The 16,115-nt window shown below is 38.4% G+C and overlaps 1 protein-coding gene across 7 annotated transcripts in view; it reads right to left on the bottom strand.

Moving 5' to 3' along the window:
• The window catches only part of mctp1a (multiple C2 domains, transmembrane 1a), a 129,630-nt gene that overhangs the window by 58,358 nt on the left and 55,157 nt on the right, over nucleotides 1-16,115 (bottom strand). For 6 of the 7 annotated variants that reach the window (XM_025911985.1, XM_019366017.2, XM_019366019.2 and 3 more), the window contains exons 3-6: nucleotides 5,724-5,866; nucleotides 5,484-5,563; nucleotides 4,122-4,233; nucleotides 2,723-2,761 (exon numbers count right to left, since the gene is read on the bottom strand). In XM_025911985.1, coding sequence (XP_025767770.1) covers nucleotides 2,723-2,761; nucleotides 4,122-4,233; nucleotides 5,484-5,563; nucleotides 5,724-5,866 — 374 coding nt within the window. The remainder of the gene's footprint in view (nucleotides 1-2,722; nucleotides 2,762-4,121; nucleotides 4,234-5,483; nucleotides 5,564-5,723; nucleotides 5,867-16,115) is intronic. The other variant, XM_019366018.2, reaches the window with a different exon arrangement.

Below are 16,115 nucleotides of genomic sequence, written 5' to 3'. Positions count from 1 at the left end.
TTTTGAGGGTGAATTTCATTAAACTCTGAACAAACCCTGCCTCGCAAGCGCAGGCCTTTGATCTAGAGACGGAGCTTCTTAATTTCCATTCTCCAGACATTAAACATTGCGAATAGCTCCCTGCATTAAAGCCAACCTCCCATACAGCAACTCCCACATCCTCCATGGCTCCTGTTCACTGCTACCAACACGCTATATGCTAATGATGAGAGGTCGCTGTTATGTCCTACTGTATTAGAGCACAATCCCTTTTCCCTTGCATCCTTCTTTTCTGTTGCCACATATTTGTTGTTATAGAAAACCATGGGCTATTTGGATTAGGAATCCATATCTCACTGCCAGAACACAGCAGGATGGAGAGCATACACAAAGATGTTCACAGGCTGAAAGTCTTTTAATACAGTTTAAGAACTAATACTGCGTTGCACAGGGTTAAACTTTTGCCAGCCCTCTCGAAGCAGAAAAGATATAAAAAATAATCCCAAAATCAGCATTTTGCCCTGTGGTAAAGTTAGACAGACCTGTATTAACATGCCTCTGCCTCCTAATTATTATCTCAAACTGCTGTTTGAAAAGTTTGCATCTTCTACAGTGGGTTCAATAGTCATATATGCTTCTTTAAGGAAGAAGTGGTGGTGTAAAAATAACTATGTACTGTATGCAACACAGAGGCAAGCAGGCACTCAGGAGCAGTGCTTTTTTGGTGGGGTAGCAAAAGCAAATAGTTAGTGTTTCAGTGAATTCCCGAGTCACAGGCAGGGTGGCACAGTTTGGAGGCTTCAAAGGCTTGGTTTGGGGAGGCACGATACAGCAGGACGTCTGCCCATCTCCAACCAAACATACTTCAAATGTATATGTCTCTTGGTGGATATCATAAAGTTTCTATCTCAATAACACTAAAAGTGAAATGTGAGTAAAAAAACAAACAAAATAAAAGTGTGAATAAACTCAATTTTGAGCTCAAAATGATTCCTGTCACTAAAATTGATGAATTTTCCTGGGGAAAAAAAAAAAACAGACAAGGTATGTGCGTCATGCACGAGTCAGTAAGAAGAAGCGGAACATCAAACAGCATGCTTTCTGTTCAACCTCACGGCCAACAAGAATCACAAAAAATGAAACCAAAAGATAACAGCTCCTTATGTGCGGCAAGATGGGAACTCAAAATGACGTCAAAATGTTTTTTCACTGGATGTAAAAGGGGTCTAGGAGTGTCCTATAGTCAGTAAAAAGTCAAAAGTCAACAATACTTCATATCTCACAGCATATTTGCTGTAGAGGACTTCTTCAAAACCCCAGAATAGAAATCTGCCTTATTTTCCCACATAATAGCTGCAATGCACCGCAAATCAAGGGTGGAAGAAGCACAGATATATCACTGATGAATGATTTGAACTGTTGAGCTGCATTATTACTGACTGATTTCACAAAAATGGCTCCAAAGTTGGCAAGTTATTAATAAAAGTTCTAACAATTGTTGCTGATCTTTACAACTAGTACAACAAGTGCTCTTGAAAAAAACATGCTACTGACTGTAAGGTATTTCTTCCACCCTTAATGTATTTATATCACATATAGTTAGGTCCATACATAGTTGGAGACCTGTTCATGGAAACATATTTCAATTATAATTCTGTAATGGACATGGACATAATGTGCAGACTCTCAGCTTCCATTTGAGGGTGTCAACAGTCAGATTGGATGAAGGATTTAGGAGTTTCAGCTCCTTAACATGTGCCATCCTCTTTTTAAAGGGTCCAAAAGTAATTGGACATTTGACTCAAAGGCTATTTCATGGGCAGATGGTGGATAATTCTTTGTTATGTCATTATCATTCAAGCAGATAAAAGGCCTGGAGTTGATTTGAGGTGTGCAGCTTGCATTTGGAAGATTTTGCTGTGAACAGACAACATGAGTTCCAAGGAGCTCTCCATCTAGGTGAAACAAGCCACCCTTAAGCTGAGAAAACAGAAAAAAAAAAAACATAGGAGAAACTGCTACACTATTAGGAGTAACAAAATCTACAGTTTGGCACATCCTCAGAAATAAAGAAAGTACTGGTCAACTCAGGAAAACAAAAAGACCTGGACATCCATGGAAGACAACAGTGGTGGATGATCGCAGAGTCGTTTTCATGGAGAGGAGAAGCCCCTTCACAAAATCCTATCAAGTGAACAACACTCTCCAGGAGGGAGGCGTATCGATATCCAAGTCTACCATGAAGAGAAGACTCCATGAAAGTAAATACAGAGGGTTCACCAACACGCTGATTTAAAGCTGAAAGTCTGCACTTCAACTGAATAGAGTTGTTTCATTTCAAATTCATTGTGGTAATGTACAGAACCAAAATCAGAATAAAGTCGTCTCTGTCCAAATATTTACGGACCTGACTGTATGGCTTGCCTTCACACATGTGAAGAATAGTTCACCTTTAAGCTCACTTGCATTCCAAAAATGAGCTGACATAACCTCAGCTGATGCAAAGTATATTGCAGCTTGTGGAAAATAAGCTGGTGACAATGAGAACTGAAGAAATATTAAAGAAAAAAAAACTGCCAATACCACATTTGTGGAAGGAGGAAACGGAGGAAGGGAGGGGAAGGGCCACCGAGACTCCATCCATGTACCAGAACACCAGTGAAGAAGGACAGGTGAGGTGCGGTCGGTAGTGGGGTTACAGTACAGTTAGAGGTTTCATGAGTTACATGCTGTTTTAGTTTACCTTACTAGATCGTTTCCAGTTCCTTCTCAAAAGCATGGTCTGTAAATGAGACACAGCGGTTACAGAAAACCCCCCAGTATCTCCCTTTAAGGCTGAACGGCCAGAGGTTAAAGGGCATGGAGGTCAGTGATAGGGGTGTGAGGGGGACAGGGAGAGTAGGGCAGCCACAATCATGCAAGTTAAGTGAATGTACAGTATAAACACTCTATGGAGTCAGAAATTATGTATTTATATAATATACACTGGTGCCTGTTGATACATTTCACACATTTTAATAACTATTTTCTATACACTTGTTCTTCCTGCCCTTTTCCACCCTAGACCCAAGTAAAGGCAGTACCTAAAGCTCTTACCTGCTCACATATTTGAATAATTGTAATTAAGTATTTCACTTCACTGGACACACAAATAGATTTTGTGGTGGCAAGCTATAAAAATCTCCTTAAAATGCATTGAGTCTTCTTCACATGTCACAGATTTTGGCCCTCTCTGTTTTTGAGAAAAAAATGAAGAAATAAATCCCATCATGTTAAACAAGCGCTCATCAAATTTAATATAACTGAGTAAAGTCCCATTGTTGACGCTGAGTTGTCATCGGTTGCTCGAGGATCTCAAAAAGCAAATTAAAGTTATTTATTCCATCTTACAGGTTCGTACCAGTAGATGGCAACAGAGAGAATTTATTACTATAACCTTGTACTCAATTTTTCACAGTGGGAGAAATCCAAACTGGTGCTTAACCTAAATAGAGTTTATTTGTTCTGTCAATTGTGGACTCTCTGAACTACAGTAGTAAATAAGCTGCAGAATTAAGACATCAGATCAAAAGGAATAAAATATTTCCCCCATGACTCTGCCTTGGTCTGAATCGAGCATGCAGGGGTCCAATTAACCAAACAAATAATTGAACATAAATAAATGCAACTCCGAAACCCCATGCACGTCCGCAGAGGCACGAGCCAACATAATTAGGAAAGAAGATCCAGTGTTCTTTGAACATGCAACTTTTACACACAACATATTCATTACACTTTAGTTTATGCATATGTATTTGCTGAGTTGAGTTTCCACTAAGTGAGGCTGAACGAAACCAGCACATTGTTCTTTAGCACAACCTGAACACAGCGTTTACATGTAACATGGGTGCTGAACTTCATTTATGTCCTAAAACTATCTGAATGATCTTTTTAGTGTCTTTCGGAAAACTCATGCTAAAGTGAAGGATTAGGAATATGATTCATCCATGTTGGCCTACTGTAGGGATGGGATACTCTTTATTTTATGTAGCAAGTAAGATAAAAGAGTGATTCCCCCCAGAAAAGGAGGATTTGTGGTGTATGCATGAAAAGACAGAGATGAATGAATAATCAGAGTTATTATAGATTTCCAGATTTCTTACAGCATCCCTCACGTCTCCCTCCTTTGGTGTCAGAGTAATGGATAGTTCCAGGCTGCCCAGGTTATGTTCAGGGTACTGTGGGTCCTTCAGGTCCAGCGTCACGTCCAGTGCCCTTTGGAGATAAACAATAAGCCATATTGTTTCCTGTAAGCACTTACATATAAATTGTACAAGCAGTAAAAAAATGCATGGTGAAAAATTTAAAAAGTAACTTTAAAATTCATCTAGTGATGTTATTAGTGAATTTTATGTTAACATCAACACAGCCATGCAACATAAACAAAAACAAGTTATTGAGCTAATTTAACCTTTTACTAATTCGCTTTCAAGGTCTTTATATAGTTTTTAAGGCAGGTGTCTTAACTTGTCATAGGTGTAAAAGCACTGAGTTATACTTGCTCTAGAAACCTCTTACATGAGGTCATATTCTCCTCTGTAAAAACAGTATATTGTGTAAGGTGACTTCCCATCACACTGATTGCCGGCTAGGGCAACCGATTAGACTGGACTCATCATTATTATCAGAAATAACACCTGCATATAGCAAGATTAAATGTGTGCTGTTGCCAGTTTATATTCACCCAGCCTCCATGTGACTAGAAATAAAACAAGCTAAGGTAACCAAAATCATATGCATGTGCCTTTTCCCTGAGATGTTCACACTATATAATGCAAAATAATCAGTCCCACTTGAGATACTATACTTTATACTGTAACAAACTGCTGTAAAAACACAGTACACTTTGTGTGAGTGATTAGATTATCAAAAATATTGATGGATTTGAGCTTTACAAACTTACATTATTCCTTTTGTTCTTGTAAGCTTAGATTTAGATGCACAATACTTAGAAAGTCAGTTACTTGATATATTTTACTATAACTCTAACTTTAACTAACTATAACTCTAACTCTACTATAACTAAACTTTTAATATAGATTATAATGGAAACACGAAAATGACCATATGATACCAGTCCATCAGCTCATTGTATTATAAAGGTCATGTCCTATATTCTATGTTCTATATTATATTTAATTTTACAGTAACAAACTGTAAAAATAAATATGTCTGTACATTACTTTAAATAACAGGGATATTTGTTGCAGTGTATGTCTGTCTATGGTTTCACAGGCAAACGTTTGGCTTCATGAAAATATGAGCTGTAGTACCAAAGACTACCACTAGAGGGACGTCAAAGACTATATCTATTTGCCAGTACAGGCTTTGAAGGCAATCCATAGATACAGAGTCAATCAGACTGTTTACTTAATAGTGAATCAAAGGGAAAAGACCAAGGGTGTCTAAAAGTGCATAAAACAGGCAGTTAATAAAATATTATTAGTCAAATAAGAGAAAGAGACCTCTGATGTTCCAGTGACTCCAGATAGAGGTATGCTGAGCCCATGAAATCATCCTGAAGTCCAAAGTCATAGTCAAAGACCTACAAAGGGACAAATATAAAGCAGCTACTTTAAGTACAGCTATGGTACAAATGGAGACCTTTTACTCTTTATAACTTCTACAGAGAGATTTAACATTAACTTAAAGAAAGACATTTTAGAGCGAGGTGACATTTTTGCCTCAGTACTTATCTGCTGTACCTTGACATAAAGTGGGTCCCTCAGGGTTTCCACCAGAAGGCTAACTCTCTCATCCCACACTGGGTTGAGGTTCTTATGGATGGTCTTGCTTCTAAACACTTCCTTCCCTGCAATCTTAAACTTCACGTATGGATCACTGGTCCCTAAGAAGAAGAAAAGCAAACACATAAAAACACACAGTCGGATATAATTAAAATACAATTCCGGCATACACTGACGATCTAAATATTGATTGGACAAAGCCATTTTTCATTTTTCTATTATTTAAATGGTCAACCGGGCATCACCTTCTTCACTTTGTGGAATTTACCGAAGAGCAGCAACTCTGTTGTGAAAAAAATATTTGTTTCTGCCCACTGATAGAGTAATCAGGATTTACGGGATTTTGTCAAATTAAAAATAAACAAATGCTGCCTCTGCACAATTTCTTAACGTGAAAACTATGTTTTTTTAGCATACGATTTTATTTATTTATTTTAGAGTATTTTTATTTTTGTATTATTTTATACTATTTATTATTGCACTGTGTTCTCCCCTCAGACCAATTTTAAATACAAACATATGAAAAACTTGATATGCTACTGTGAAGCAGCCTCGGAGAGAATCGGCCACATGACTCACAGTTACGGTCATGTGATGCAAATATTAAATGTTTTCAGTGGCTTTATATGACCACTAGGTGACGGCATTGGTTCGTGCTAGTGTTTTTCCGTGGGGCACAAACTGCAAACAGGCACCGATGCTTACAATGAATGCAAAAAACAATTAACTTTAATGGGATCAACAAACAAGGCTACCAAAGGGACAACTTGCTTAGATTACATGGAAGCAAATAAATCTAATTTTAACCCATACAGAAATAATTTTAGATCAAATCAATAAAATGTTATTTTACAGCTGTATCCCATTACTTAAAACACAAGCTGCACTCTGAGAGGTTATGTGCACATGACTGGCTGTTAAACTCCCTGTATGTATACACATATGTGTGAGCTACTGACAGCGAGTAGTACAGTGGTACAATGAAAAGCACCAAGGCTGACTCTATTCCTGTTAAGTCAAAACACAGTTTAAATGCAAGAGCAAGGAAGTGTGTCATTAGGAGTTTCCAAAAACTGTTGGTAAAATGTGCTTCCTGAATAGAGGCCTTTTCAAAGTTTGGGGAATGAAAAACAAAACTGCATCCTCAACTATTTTGTCTCTCTGCCTAACAGTTTGGCAGTGAAGGATCTCAGGGAGCGAACTGGAACATAACATGACAGACTGTCAGAAACGTTCGATGGTCCAAGACAGTGTAAGTTCTTTAGATACAAGAGCCTTTTAAAGTGGATTCTGTACAATACTGGAGGCCAGTGCAGAAAATATAGTGACTTCCTCTTGGTTACTTATATTAGTGAACCATGGAACTTCTAAATTTGCTACAGCCTGCTAATGTTTTTCTTTTCTTAGAAAATCCAGCCAAGAGAACAGAAATAATCCAGTTTACTGGAACTAAATGTATGAACAAGTTTTTCTGAATCGTGGAGAGTCATGAAGGATTGCACTTTGGAGATTTTCCCACGCTGAAAGAAGCATATCTTGGTATTGAAATCTAAATTATGTGGGATTTGAAAAAAGAAGGTTTAAAATAACTCCAAGGTTCTTAACTTGTGGCTTTAGTCTGTCAGCTGCCTAACTTACCACAAATTTACAAAGTTACAGTGCTGTCAAAAATATAGATTTTTTTTAAAGATACATACTGATTCTGAAGATGTGACAGAAAAGTTCAGATACTTAGATCTATCAATGCGCCAAAACAGTGCCCTGCTTCCTCTCACTCAGTCAGATTACTGTTTTCCTGTCAGGGTTCTGGTTGAATAGTATTCTGTTATAGTCATTTAAACTGCATTTTGAATGTATCCCAATGCCAGCAGTTTTTGAAGACGAATGCTATTTTATTGTTGTAAAGTTATCATCTGTTGTCATTTAAAAGTTCCTTGTCATTTTTTTTGTCTTCATTTACTGCATATCTGTTTTCAAGCATTTTCTATATCTACCCAAGGTTTTCTTATTTCCCCTCTGTTAATGAGTCTGCTGGGGAGTCTGTGCTTATCTAACATGATGTTCTGAGAGTAAAGGGTTATGTACGCTATACAGATTGTTAAAAAACCCTAGAGGCAAATTTAGTGATATTGCGCTATATCTAAAGAAAATTTGTTTGACTTGGGTAACTATAATTATGATGTGTATTATCTTCCAATGAAACAGTACCCTGATGTGACTGTTTATACAGTACGTGACTTGAATCACTGTTGTGTTATCACTGTGACCAAAACACCAAGGGAGGGAATGGTAATATCGAGCAATTCTGATTTATCTACAAACAGAGATGTGCAGATGCGCTGCACGTTAACGGTGCTTTCCAAAGTCAAAGGAAGAATTTTGGCTATATGTTGTACATTAACATATGCTACATATTGACAAGCAACAGAGATCAAGCAGCCACAGAGCATATCTTTTATATCCAACAATCTGCTCTGTTTTCTCTTAAAGAGCTTGAACTGCTGACTGACAGGACGGGAACTAGTGGATAAAAGCTTCTGTGCTCAGTGTTTGCACATGTCTCATCAGTTCAAGATAAGAGTCTTTCCCTATCATTAGCATGACAATACCAGCGAGTATCTGACTCCTACATAACGACATTGCTGATGCTTATGAGAGGCAGTAAAGAACAGTAATGATACGACTTGTCGACTGGGTTATTTTGTCACTATAATAAAAATGAAGCGTGAGTAATTATGTTGACTATTATCGTCAGCATAATTTTATAGTATACTCAATATTTTAACATATGTAATATATTAAGTGGTGTGTTCTTTCAGTGCTAGGAAGCTTTGCTCTTAGAGCAAATATGCAAAGACACTGGCCTGATGGGAAAAGGTGTCCATTTCTTCACATTTAAAATAACTCACACACCCTCAAGCTCACTCGCAGAGCTACTAGAGACACACACATGTAGCTTTTTACACACCGTTGCTCTTGACACATTACTGCAAGGAAGCTGCAGCAGGAGGACACGAATGACAGGATAAGAACAAGAAGAGAGGTAAACATATACAGCCAGTCATGTCAGAGAAACAAAAAGAAAAAAATAAAGAAAAAGCTGCAACATCTTATATCACTGATATGAGCTGATAACTTATGAACTATCTGAAATTGTCCCAAACCACAGTGTGCAGCTAAAGGCATTATTTTCTAAAAGTGCTCCAACTTTCTTTCTCTATCTCGCTCTCGTTCTGTATCCCAGCAGGTCAATATTCCTCAGACACACATCATTGATTCAGACCTTCTGCATCCCACAGTGCCAGCTTTATGAGGCCATAAACACATGCAGGCTGAAAAGTATGAAATAGAAAAGGCTGGTGCTGTGGGTGGCCGAATATGAGTGAGAGTGGGTACAGCACAGAGGAGCGAGCAGGGAGATGCTTTCTTGGAAACCGACCATTATGTATGACATTCATATCTGATTTTTCAAAAGACTGCACACTTGGGAAAAGCCCATAAAAATTAGGTGATTTATGTCTCAAATGTGGGCTGTTAGGTAGATAGATCAATAAGCTATAGGTTTTGTAGGAGGTCTCATGGATTGGTTGTCATTTGACTCATCGTTTTGAGTTTTTATATATTTTGACGTTTATGGTTTATGTTTAAGTTCATTAGGTTATATAAGCTCATTCTATTTTGCCTTGGTTGCCGTTTTAGTTCAGTGTTTCTTAGATCCCTTTGTGTCATCACCCCCTGTGTTTAAGTCTCCCTTTTCGGTTTGTCATGTTGAGTCTGCGTGTCTTAACCTGTCATGTTTCATGCATGCGTGTCCTATGTTGTCAAGCTCGTGTCATGTCTGCGTCCCGTTATGTTTCCCGTTTAATTTTCAAGAGGTCTGGTGTCCCATGTTCACTGTGTTTAGTTTCACTTCCCCTGTAGTGTCATTATGTTCATTCTAATCAGCTGTTTTCCCAAGTGTTTCCACTTCCCTGGTCACCTCCTGTGTGTTTTCATTCATTCCTCATCCAATCGTCTGCTATCCTGCTATGTCATGCAATTTTTCCAGATCTATATAACCATTCCAAGTCTTCCAGGTTTTCCATGCCAGGTTTCTATGTTCATGTTCCAGAGTTTATGTTTAGACTGGGTTCTCCAAGTTTAGGTTATTGTTAAGTTTCGCCTTTGACTTTTGTTTTGTAATGTTTTACCAGCCTTAATAAACTGTTCGCCTTCTGTTAAGTTTGAGTTTAGTTTTTTAATATCTGCTCTTGGGTCCACCTCCTCACTCCACACAGTCTGCATCCACACACTGTGACATTGGTTTGCCAGGACATTTGTTCACTTTATGAGCAGAAAGCTACAGAACAGGAGGGCTCAAGAAGGGGACACTGGGTATAAGGAAGAAATGTGCCACACACCGAAAAACATGCAAAGGTCACAAAAATGGGTGCTCTGGATACTGAAGTGCTGCCATAGGAAAGTGATTACGTCTCTCTCTCTTTCTGCCATTAAGTTGCACTTATGCTAATAATTATTGAGCAAAACATATGAGGTACTGAGAAGATCACAAGCAAATGTAAACTTTACATTTCTAAGTCTTTAAATACACCATCAGGAAATTCAAAACCCAGCTTTCTGGGCACTCAGTATACAACACTGAGTCACATTTGCTCTTTCAGCTTCACACAAGGAGATTTCTAAAGCTCTTCCCTGGACAGGAAACAATCAGGTTGACTAGGCGAGTGGAACGAGGAAAATCTTGCTATCTGAGCAATGTTGATACTGGCTTGACATAAAAAAGAAAGAAAGAAAGAAAGAAACAGCTACTGAAGTGTGCGTTTTGCCTTTTTTTGCTTTAATAGTTATACTGCTAAGATAGCCTACACTTGTGAAGATTGAACAATGAAGTAAAAAGAAATTATCTTATATGTATGTAACGTATTTTAATTGAACTGGTTTGGATGTTTAATTCATGGAATTAAGGAATGGGTGGAAGAGTCAGCAAAGGAGGCTTCTGGGACCAGATTCAGTAATGATAATATTGACTGACTCACATGAAGCTTCACCTACTAACATGATGCTTGTGTCAGCACTGTTGCTATGTTTGTGCGTCTCAGTTCATTTCAGTGAACAGGTCGGAAGCACTAAAAGTCTGTATTTGGAACAAGGGCTTTTCTCGAGCGACGCCCGTGTAATCGAAAATCCATGATTTCCCCGAAATGAGATATTAAAGATTTGGTTTTCCTTCTAATCCTCCTTCCTAAATCAAATCTTTGGCTCCACAGACCAGTGGGTAAGTGAGCAAGAGATCTGACTGAGAGACAAGAAATGACCAAGAACACAAACAGCTAATGCGTACTTCACATTCGCAGTGTTAATCTATTAATTTTGTATGATGCTTTTAAAACCGACCACAAAAACTGTGTAACAGTATCCGAGAGTAGAAATAAATGTATTTAAGTGAGGACTCGGAGGAGTACAGACCAGGTAAATTTGCCCTGGGAGTGGAACATCAACACATCTAAAAGCCCATGATACACTTCTTTTTGATAGCAGCTCTCTGTCTTCTTGAAAGACAGCTGAGAACATAATCCACCAGACATTTATCTGTTCAGAACAACTAATGAGCACTGGCCATAAAAGCACTGCTCTCTGTGTCTCTTTGCCAGTAAGGCAGACTGCCATGTGGGACACCTGGGCCTGCAGTAAGAGCACGCTATCCACTATCCAAAAAAATAAATAAATAAATAAAAACACCCACTCCAACAAAATCTTCTATTTCACTTTAAACGGTCATTTGAAAAAGGATTAACAAACACTCCAAAACAAGAAAACATTATTAGTGTTACTCACACTCTTCAATTAAAGTTCAAGAGCATACCTTAAGAGAATAATGTCAGCCTTTACTAAATGGGCCTTTACTACTTTAATGCTTTATTTCACTATCTGGAGTGCTGTATTAACTGCAGAGTAAGTTTAGAGGGCAAATCTATGACTGTACTTGAAACAAACTAAAGTGTACTCCACCACTGTGTACTCATGAATGTTCACAGTGCACATTAAATCAAGAGTGGCTTCTCACTGTTGGAAGTATCAGTCTAAGCAGTTTTCAGTTGAAGAGCCCACAACTCAAAGCCCGACTGCAGGTGAGGAGAGCCACGCTTGTTGGAGTTTAGGGCCCTTTTTTTTTCCACCATTAAAGCTGTTGAATTTGTCAGCGTATGGCTCTATTGTAAAGTAAACTGAAGGTTCTGAGAGAGGTCAATGAGCTCAAATGGCCTGAAATGTGATGCGTGCCAGAAACACCACAGAGAGCCACATCAACAAAATCTGCGCCATTAACCAGATTTTCATCCCTGCAACTTTGTTGATTTCCCAATTAATTTAAAAAAATCTGAAGGATTACTATTTTGAGCCAGTGGAGATGATGCAGCACACAGGTTTGAGGAGACAGAGTGAATGGAAAACAGCAGCTGTGCTAAAAACTAACACAGAAGCCCAATCAGGGCTATAATGAGACTACATTTTTCCCTTTAATAGGATCAGCCTTTCAATGTGTTTTCTTCCCACCAATACACGCTTGGGTCCAAATGTTAAATTAAAGCAATGTGCGCATCATGCACATTATACTTGAAAGTTACGCTCAAGTCAACATGTGGCAGTGTTTCCCTTTGATCTGCAGTAGCTGGTGCTTGTATTAAAACACAGTAGACTGAGCTCAGTTGATACAGCTATTTTCCACATAATGTTGACAACCACTCTCATTATGACCTCTTCAGTTTCCTCTCTGTCTATTACCCCTTCATAGATTGCACAACATTCCCACAACATTCCCGTGTTTTTCTTCTCTATTTCACTCTCTCTGTCTCTCTTGAATAAATGTCTTCACTAAAACTCCCCAAAATAGTTTCAAGTTGATTTCTTGCTTTTGGTATTAATGCACAGCTCTGACATATACTCACATTATCAAAAATCATATTCCCACTCCTCACAGTGCAATGAAAAAATAATTTGCAGCAAAGCAGAAATGATTCAGCCTCTCATGTTATCATGTGGAAAATCCCAGCTTTTCCTCCTGGGACAATGCAAACAGGATCTTCAGTCTTAATGTGACAAAAATCATGAAGCATACAGCATCCCACTGTTTCAGCTTCTCAGCTCATTGTTTCTGGTATTATGAGAAAATATTATAGACAATAACTTGTATGTATAATTTTCCAAAATGATGAACGCGAACACTGCCGACCTTGTGAAAAAAGCTTGTTTCTCATCATTTGCATTTGACTTTTCAGTACTCGTTGTGAATTTGAGACACTTTCAAAAACTACCAGTTCCAGCTCCAGTTAAATGAGGCTGCCACACAGTCATTACAGGGACAGAGTGAAAATATAGACAAGGTTCATCAAAGTCTAATGCTTCCATTTATAAATCAATCCAAGTGGAAGCAAGTATCCCAAACAATGCTCCAATCAAACCCCTTAACAATCACTAATGTCTTAGGAGAAAACTCATCAAAGGAAATGAAGTTTGTGATTGTGGCATTCATACACTCACAGTGCAGCGGTCATTCAAACCCCACTACAATATTCACTTCTTGCTTTTTTGTGACTACCTCATTTCCATGCTGATGTGTGTTTCTGTTAGACACAGCCACACATTTAAGGACAAACACGCCTCTAGTTTATTATTCACGCAGGGGCAAAAAATAGAACAGTTTTAAACTAGCGTTGGAAACCAAATAAAGTTCTTATAATGCATGCTACAGGAAGATTGTGTTAAGATGGTGATGTTATGCCTACTTGAACACTGATATATCTGATATATATCTGATATATCGCTTGACCTGCCTTTGATAGTTCAATATAAACCAGGTGACATGTTCATATCTTTCTTTCTTACTTCCTAAACAATCCAAAAAAAGCACAGGCCGCACAATTCTAGTACCGGTCGGGCTTTAGTCGAGACCTAGTATAGTCTGCTCCACATGACACTATCTTAATGAAGGCTCTCTAATGAGCTAATGAAAGGTGCTTGTTTCTGACTCCAGGGTGAAAGATGTAATAAGACAACAATGGTGTCTGTCACATTGATTTACACTGCTGTGTAGAACAATTCATTCTTCTTCTTCCTCATTTTCATCATCAATTACTAGATGCTCATTATGCATTCATGATCAATAGCTTTCTGTGTCAGTACAGGCCAGACAAACGGGTCTGAATTATTAAATGATAATATATGAGCAGTTAATCACGTGTCAGCATAGGACAGTGTAATAGTATGCTCTAAAAATAAGCATCACACTCAATAAGAAGAGTTTTAATTTCGCTGTGAGGGATGGGTGAAGGGTGGAGGTGGAAATAAAAAGGCCTTTAAAGAGTTCAGCAATATACTCTTGTTTTTATTTCCTTATTTCTTCACTCAACTTCACAAAAGTTGAGTTGGAAATAACTTTGTATCTATTCAGCTGCAGAGCAGGCAAAATAGATACAAAAGTAAACAAGGGAATCGATTTTTAAAGAAAGGAAAGTTCAGAGAGGGCTGGATTTGCTGATAGGTGCTAAACATATACAAATGTGGCAGACAAAAACACACTGAACACATAAGACAGACTCAAACGCCAATGAATATAAATAAAAGAAGAGAAAGGAGGGAGCAGATCAGAGTGTGATGGGAATGCTGTTCCATAGTTTGGGGCCACGCATGGAGAACATATGATTTCCTCTAAGTGTGAATCTAAAGTGTGGGACAGCCAAAAAACTCTAATGAGCTGAGCTGAGGCACCTGAAAATGGAGTAGGAGTGTAAAAGGTCGGTGATATAAGGAGCCAAACTATAAAGGTCTTTACAGACAAACAGAAATCAATTCTAAACCTCACAACCAAGCAATGGAGAGAAGCTGAAACAGGTGTAATATGATCTTGTTTTTTGGGTGCCTGTGAGGAGCCTGACGGCAGCATTTTGATCAAGCTGAAGACGGCATAGAGAGGACTGAGTGAAACCAGAGTAAAGTGACTCGCATCAGCCCACGTGAATGAAATGGGGGCATAAATGAAAGATCACATAAAGAAAAGTTTTGGTCGTTGTCTTGACATAGATGGACAAGCTGCCAAAAAAGAGGACAATTTCCGTTTTAAGCTCATACGGCTGAAGCTCAAACTGCTTAAAAGCAACAACTCCTCCCAACATCAGGAAACCCCCCTTCATGCTACGCTTGGCACAAATCCCCACAAGGAGTCCAAAGTCCATGCACTGGCAATACAAACTATGTGTTATATTAGAGATTATACAGTAGTGTAGTAGAAAATCTCAAATCCAAAAACATACAACAGTAAACCTGCCAACCATTTTTTCAAAATTAAGGTATGCAAATACACTGAGCAAAAATTTACCAACAATCTGATGTCAGATTTGTAGATCCTGACCCTTAGCGCTAACATTTTCAGTGAGTAAAGCAGAATGAATATAAATGACAAAACACCTGCTGACAGCATTAGAAGTCCATCAATAATGCATTATGTCATAATAAAACACCTGCTCTGTTATTCAGTCAATGAGACTAATAGTTTTTTTTAATTATCAAATACGACAAAATTAGGTAAACCTAAGCCAAAATCACAGTGTATGTGACAACAATACACATTAATGCAATAATTTTGACACTATAATAAATATATATATAAAGACTACCTTTGGAAATAAGTCAGTCTAACATCTAATTTGTAGCATTTAGCAATTCAGTGTGATTAATCTCAGAAAACGAGACCGTACAAAGTTCTAACCTTGAAAGGCCCAGCTATATTAACCTCACTAATACAGAGGGGGAAGATTTATTCGGAGTTAGCCAATAGGTTACCTGTCAAAACCTCTGTTATTAAGAACCACACTGGAGGAGGCTCACTGATGTGTGTCATGAGATCTGAGACAGGAGGAGGGAAAAATGCAGTAAAACTTCCCATGAAGCCCTCAGTCACGCTCCAGCTGCACGCCCAGACTGGGTTCACGTTTAGGTTGTAGAAGCTGTGTGTGGCTGCAAATATGACTATGTGTGTGTGTGTATCCTGGTCTATGTGTAATGTCAGGACTGACTGATGGTTACAGCTCTGGGGATTCCCATTAGGCAGAATGCAATCTGGTAAAGAGGCTGTACTGGGTGAGACTCCACATAAGGCACTTCATCTCGAGATAGTGAAATATTGGTTGAGAACCTGCTTCATTGCAACTGCACACAATCACACACTCTGCGCCTCTTCTGATGTCTGCTTTAAGCTTACTTCCACAGCCTGAAATTTACCCAATATTAACCTTCACTAAGTGCGTGTGGATACTAAAGCCCAAAGTGACAGGTTAGATAGCAGCATGAGCTTCCGAC

This window comes from Oreochromis niloticus, linkage group LG12 (assembly GCF_001858045.2).
Source record: "Oreochromis niloticus isolate F11D_XX linkage group LG12, O_niloticus_UMD_NMBU, whole genome shotgun sequence".
Classification (NCBI taxonomy): Eukaryota; Metazoa; Chordata; class Actinopteri; order Cichliformes; family Cichlidae; genus Oreochromis; species Oreochromis niloticus.
This window is presented reverse-complemented; position numbering and strand designations above follow the sequence as displayed.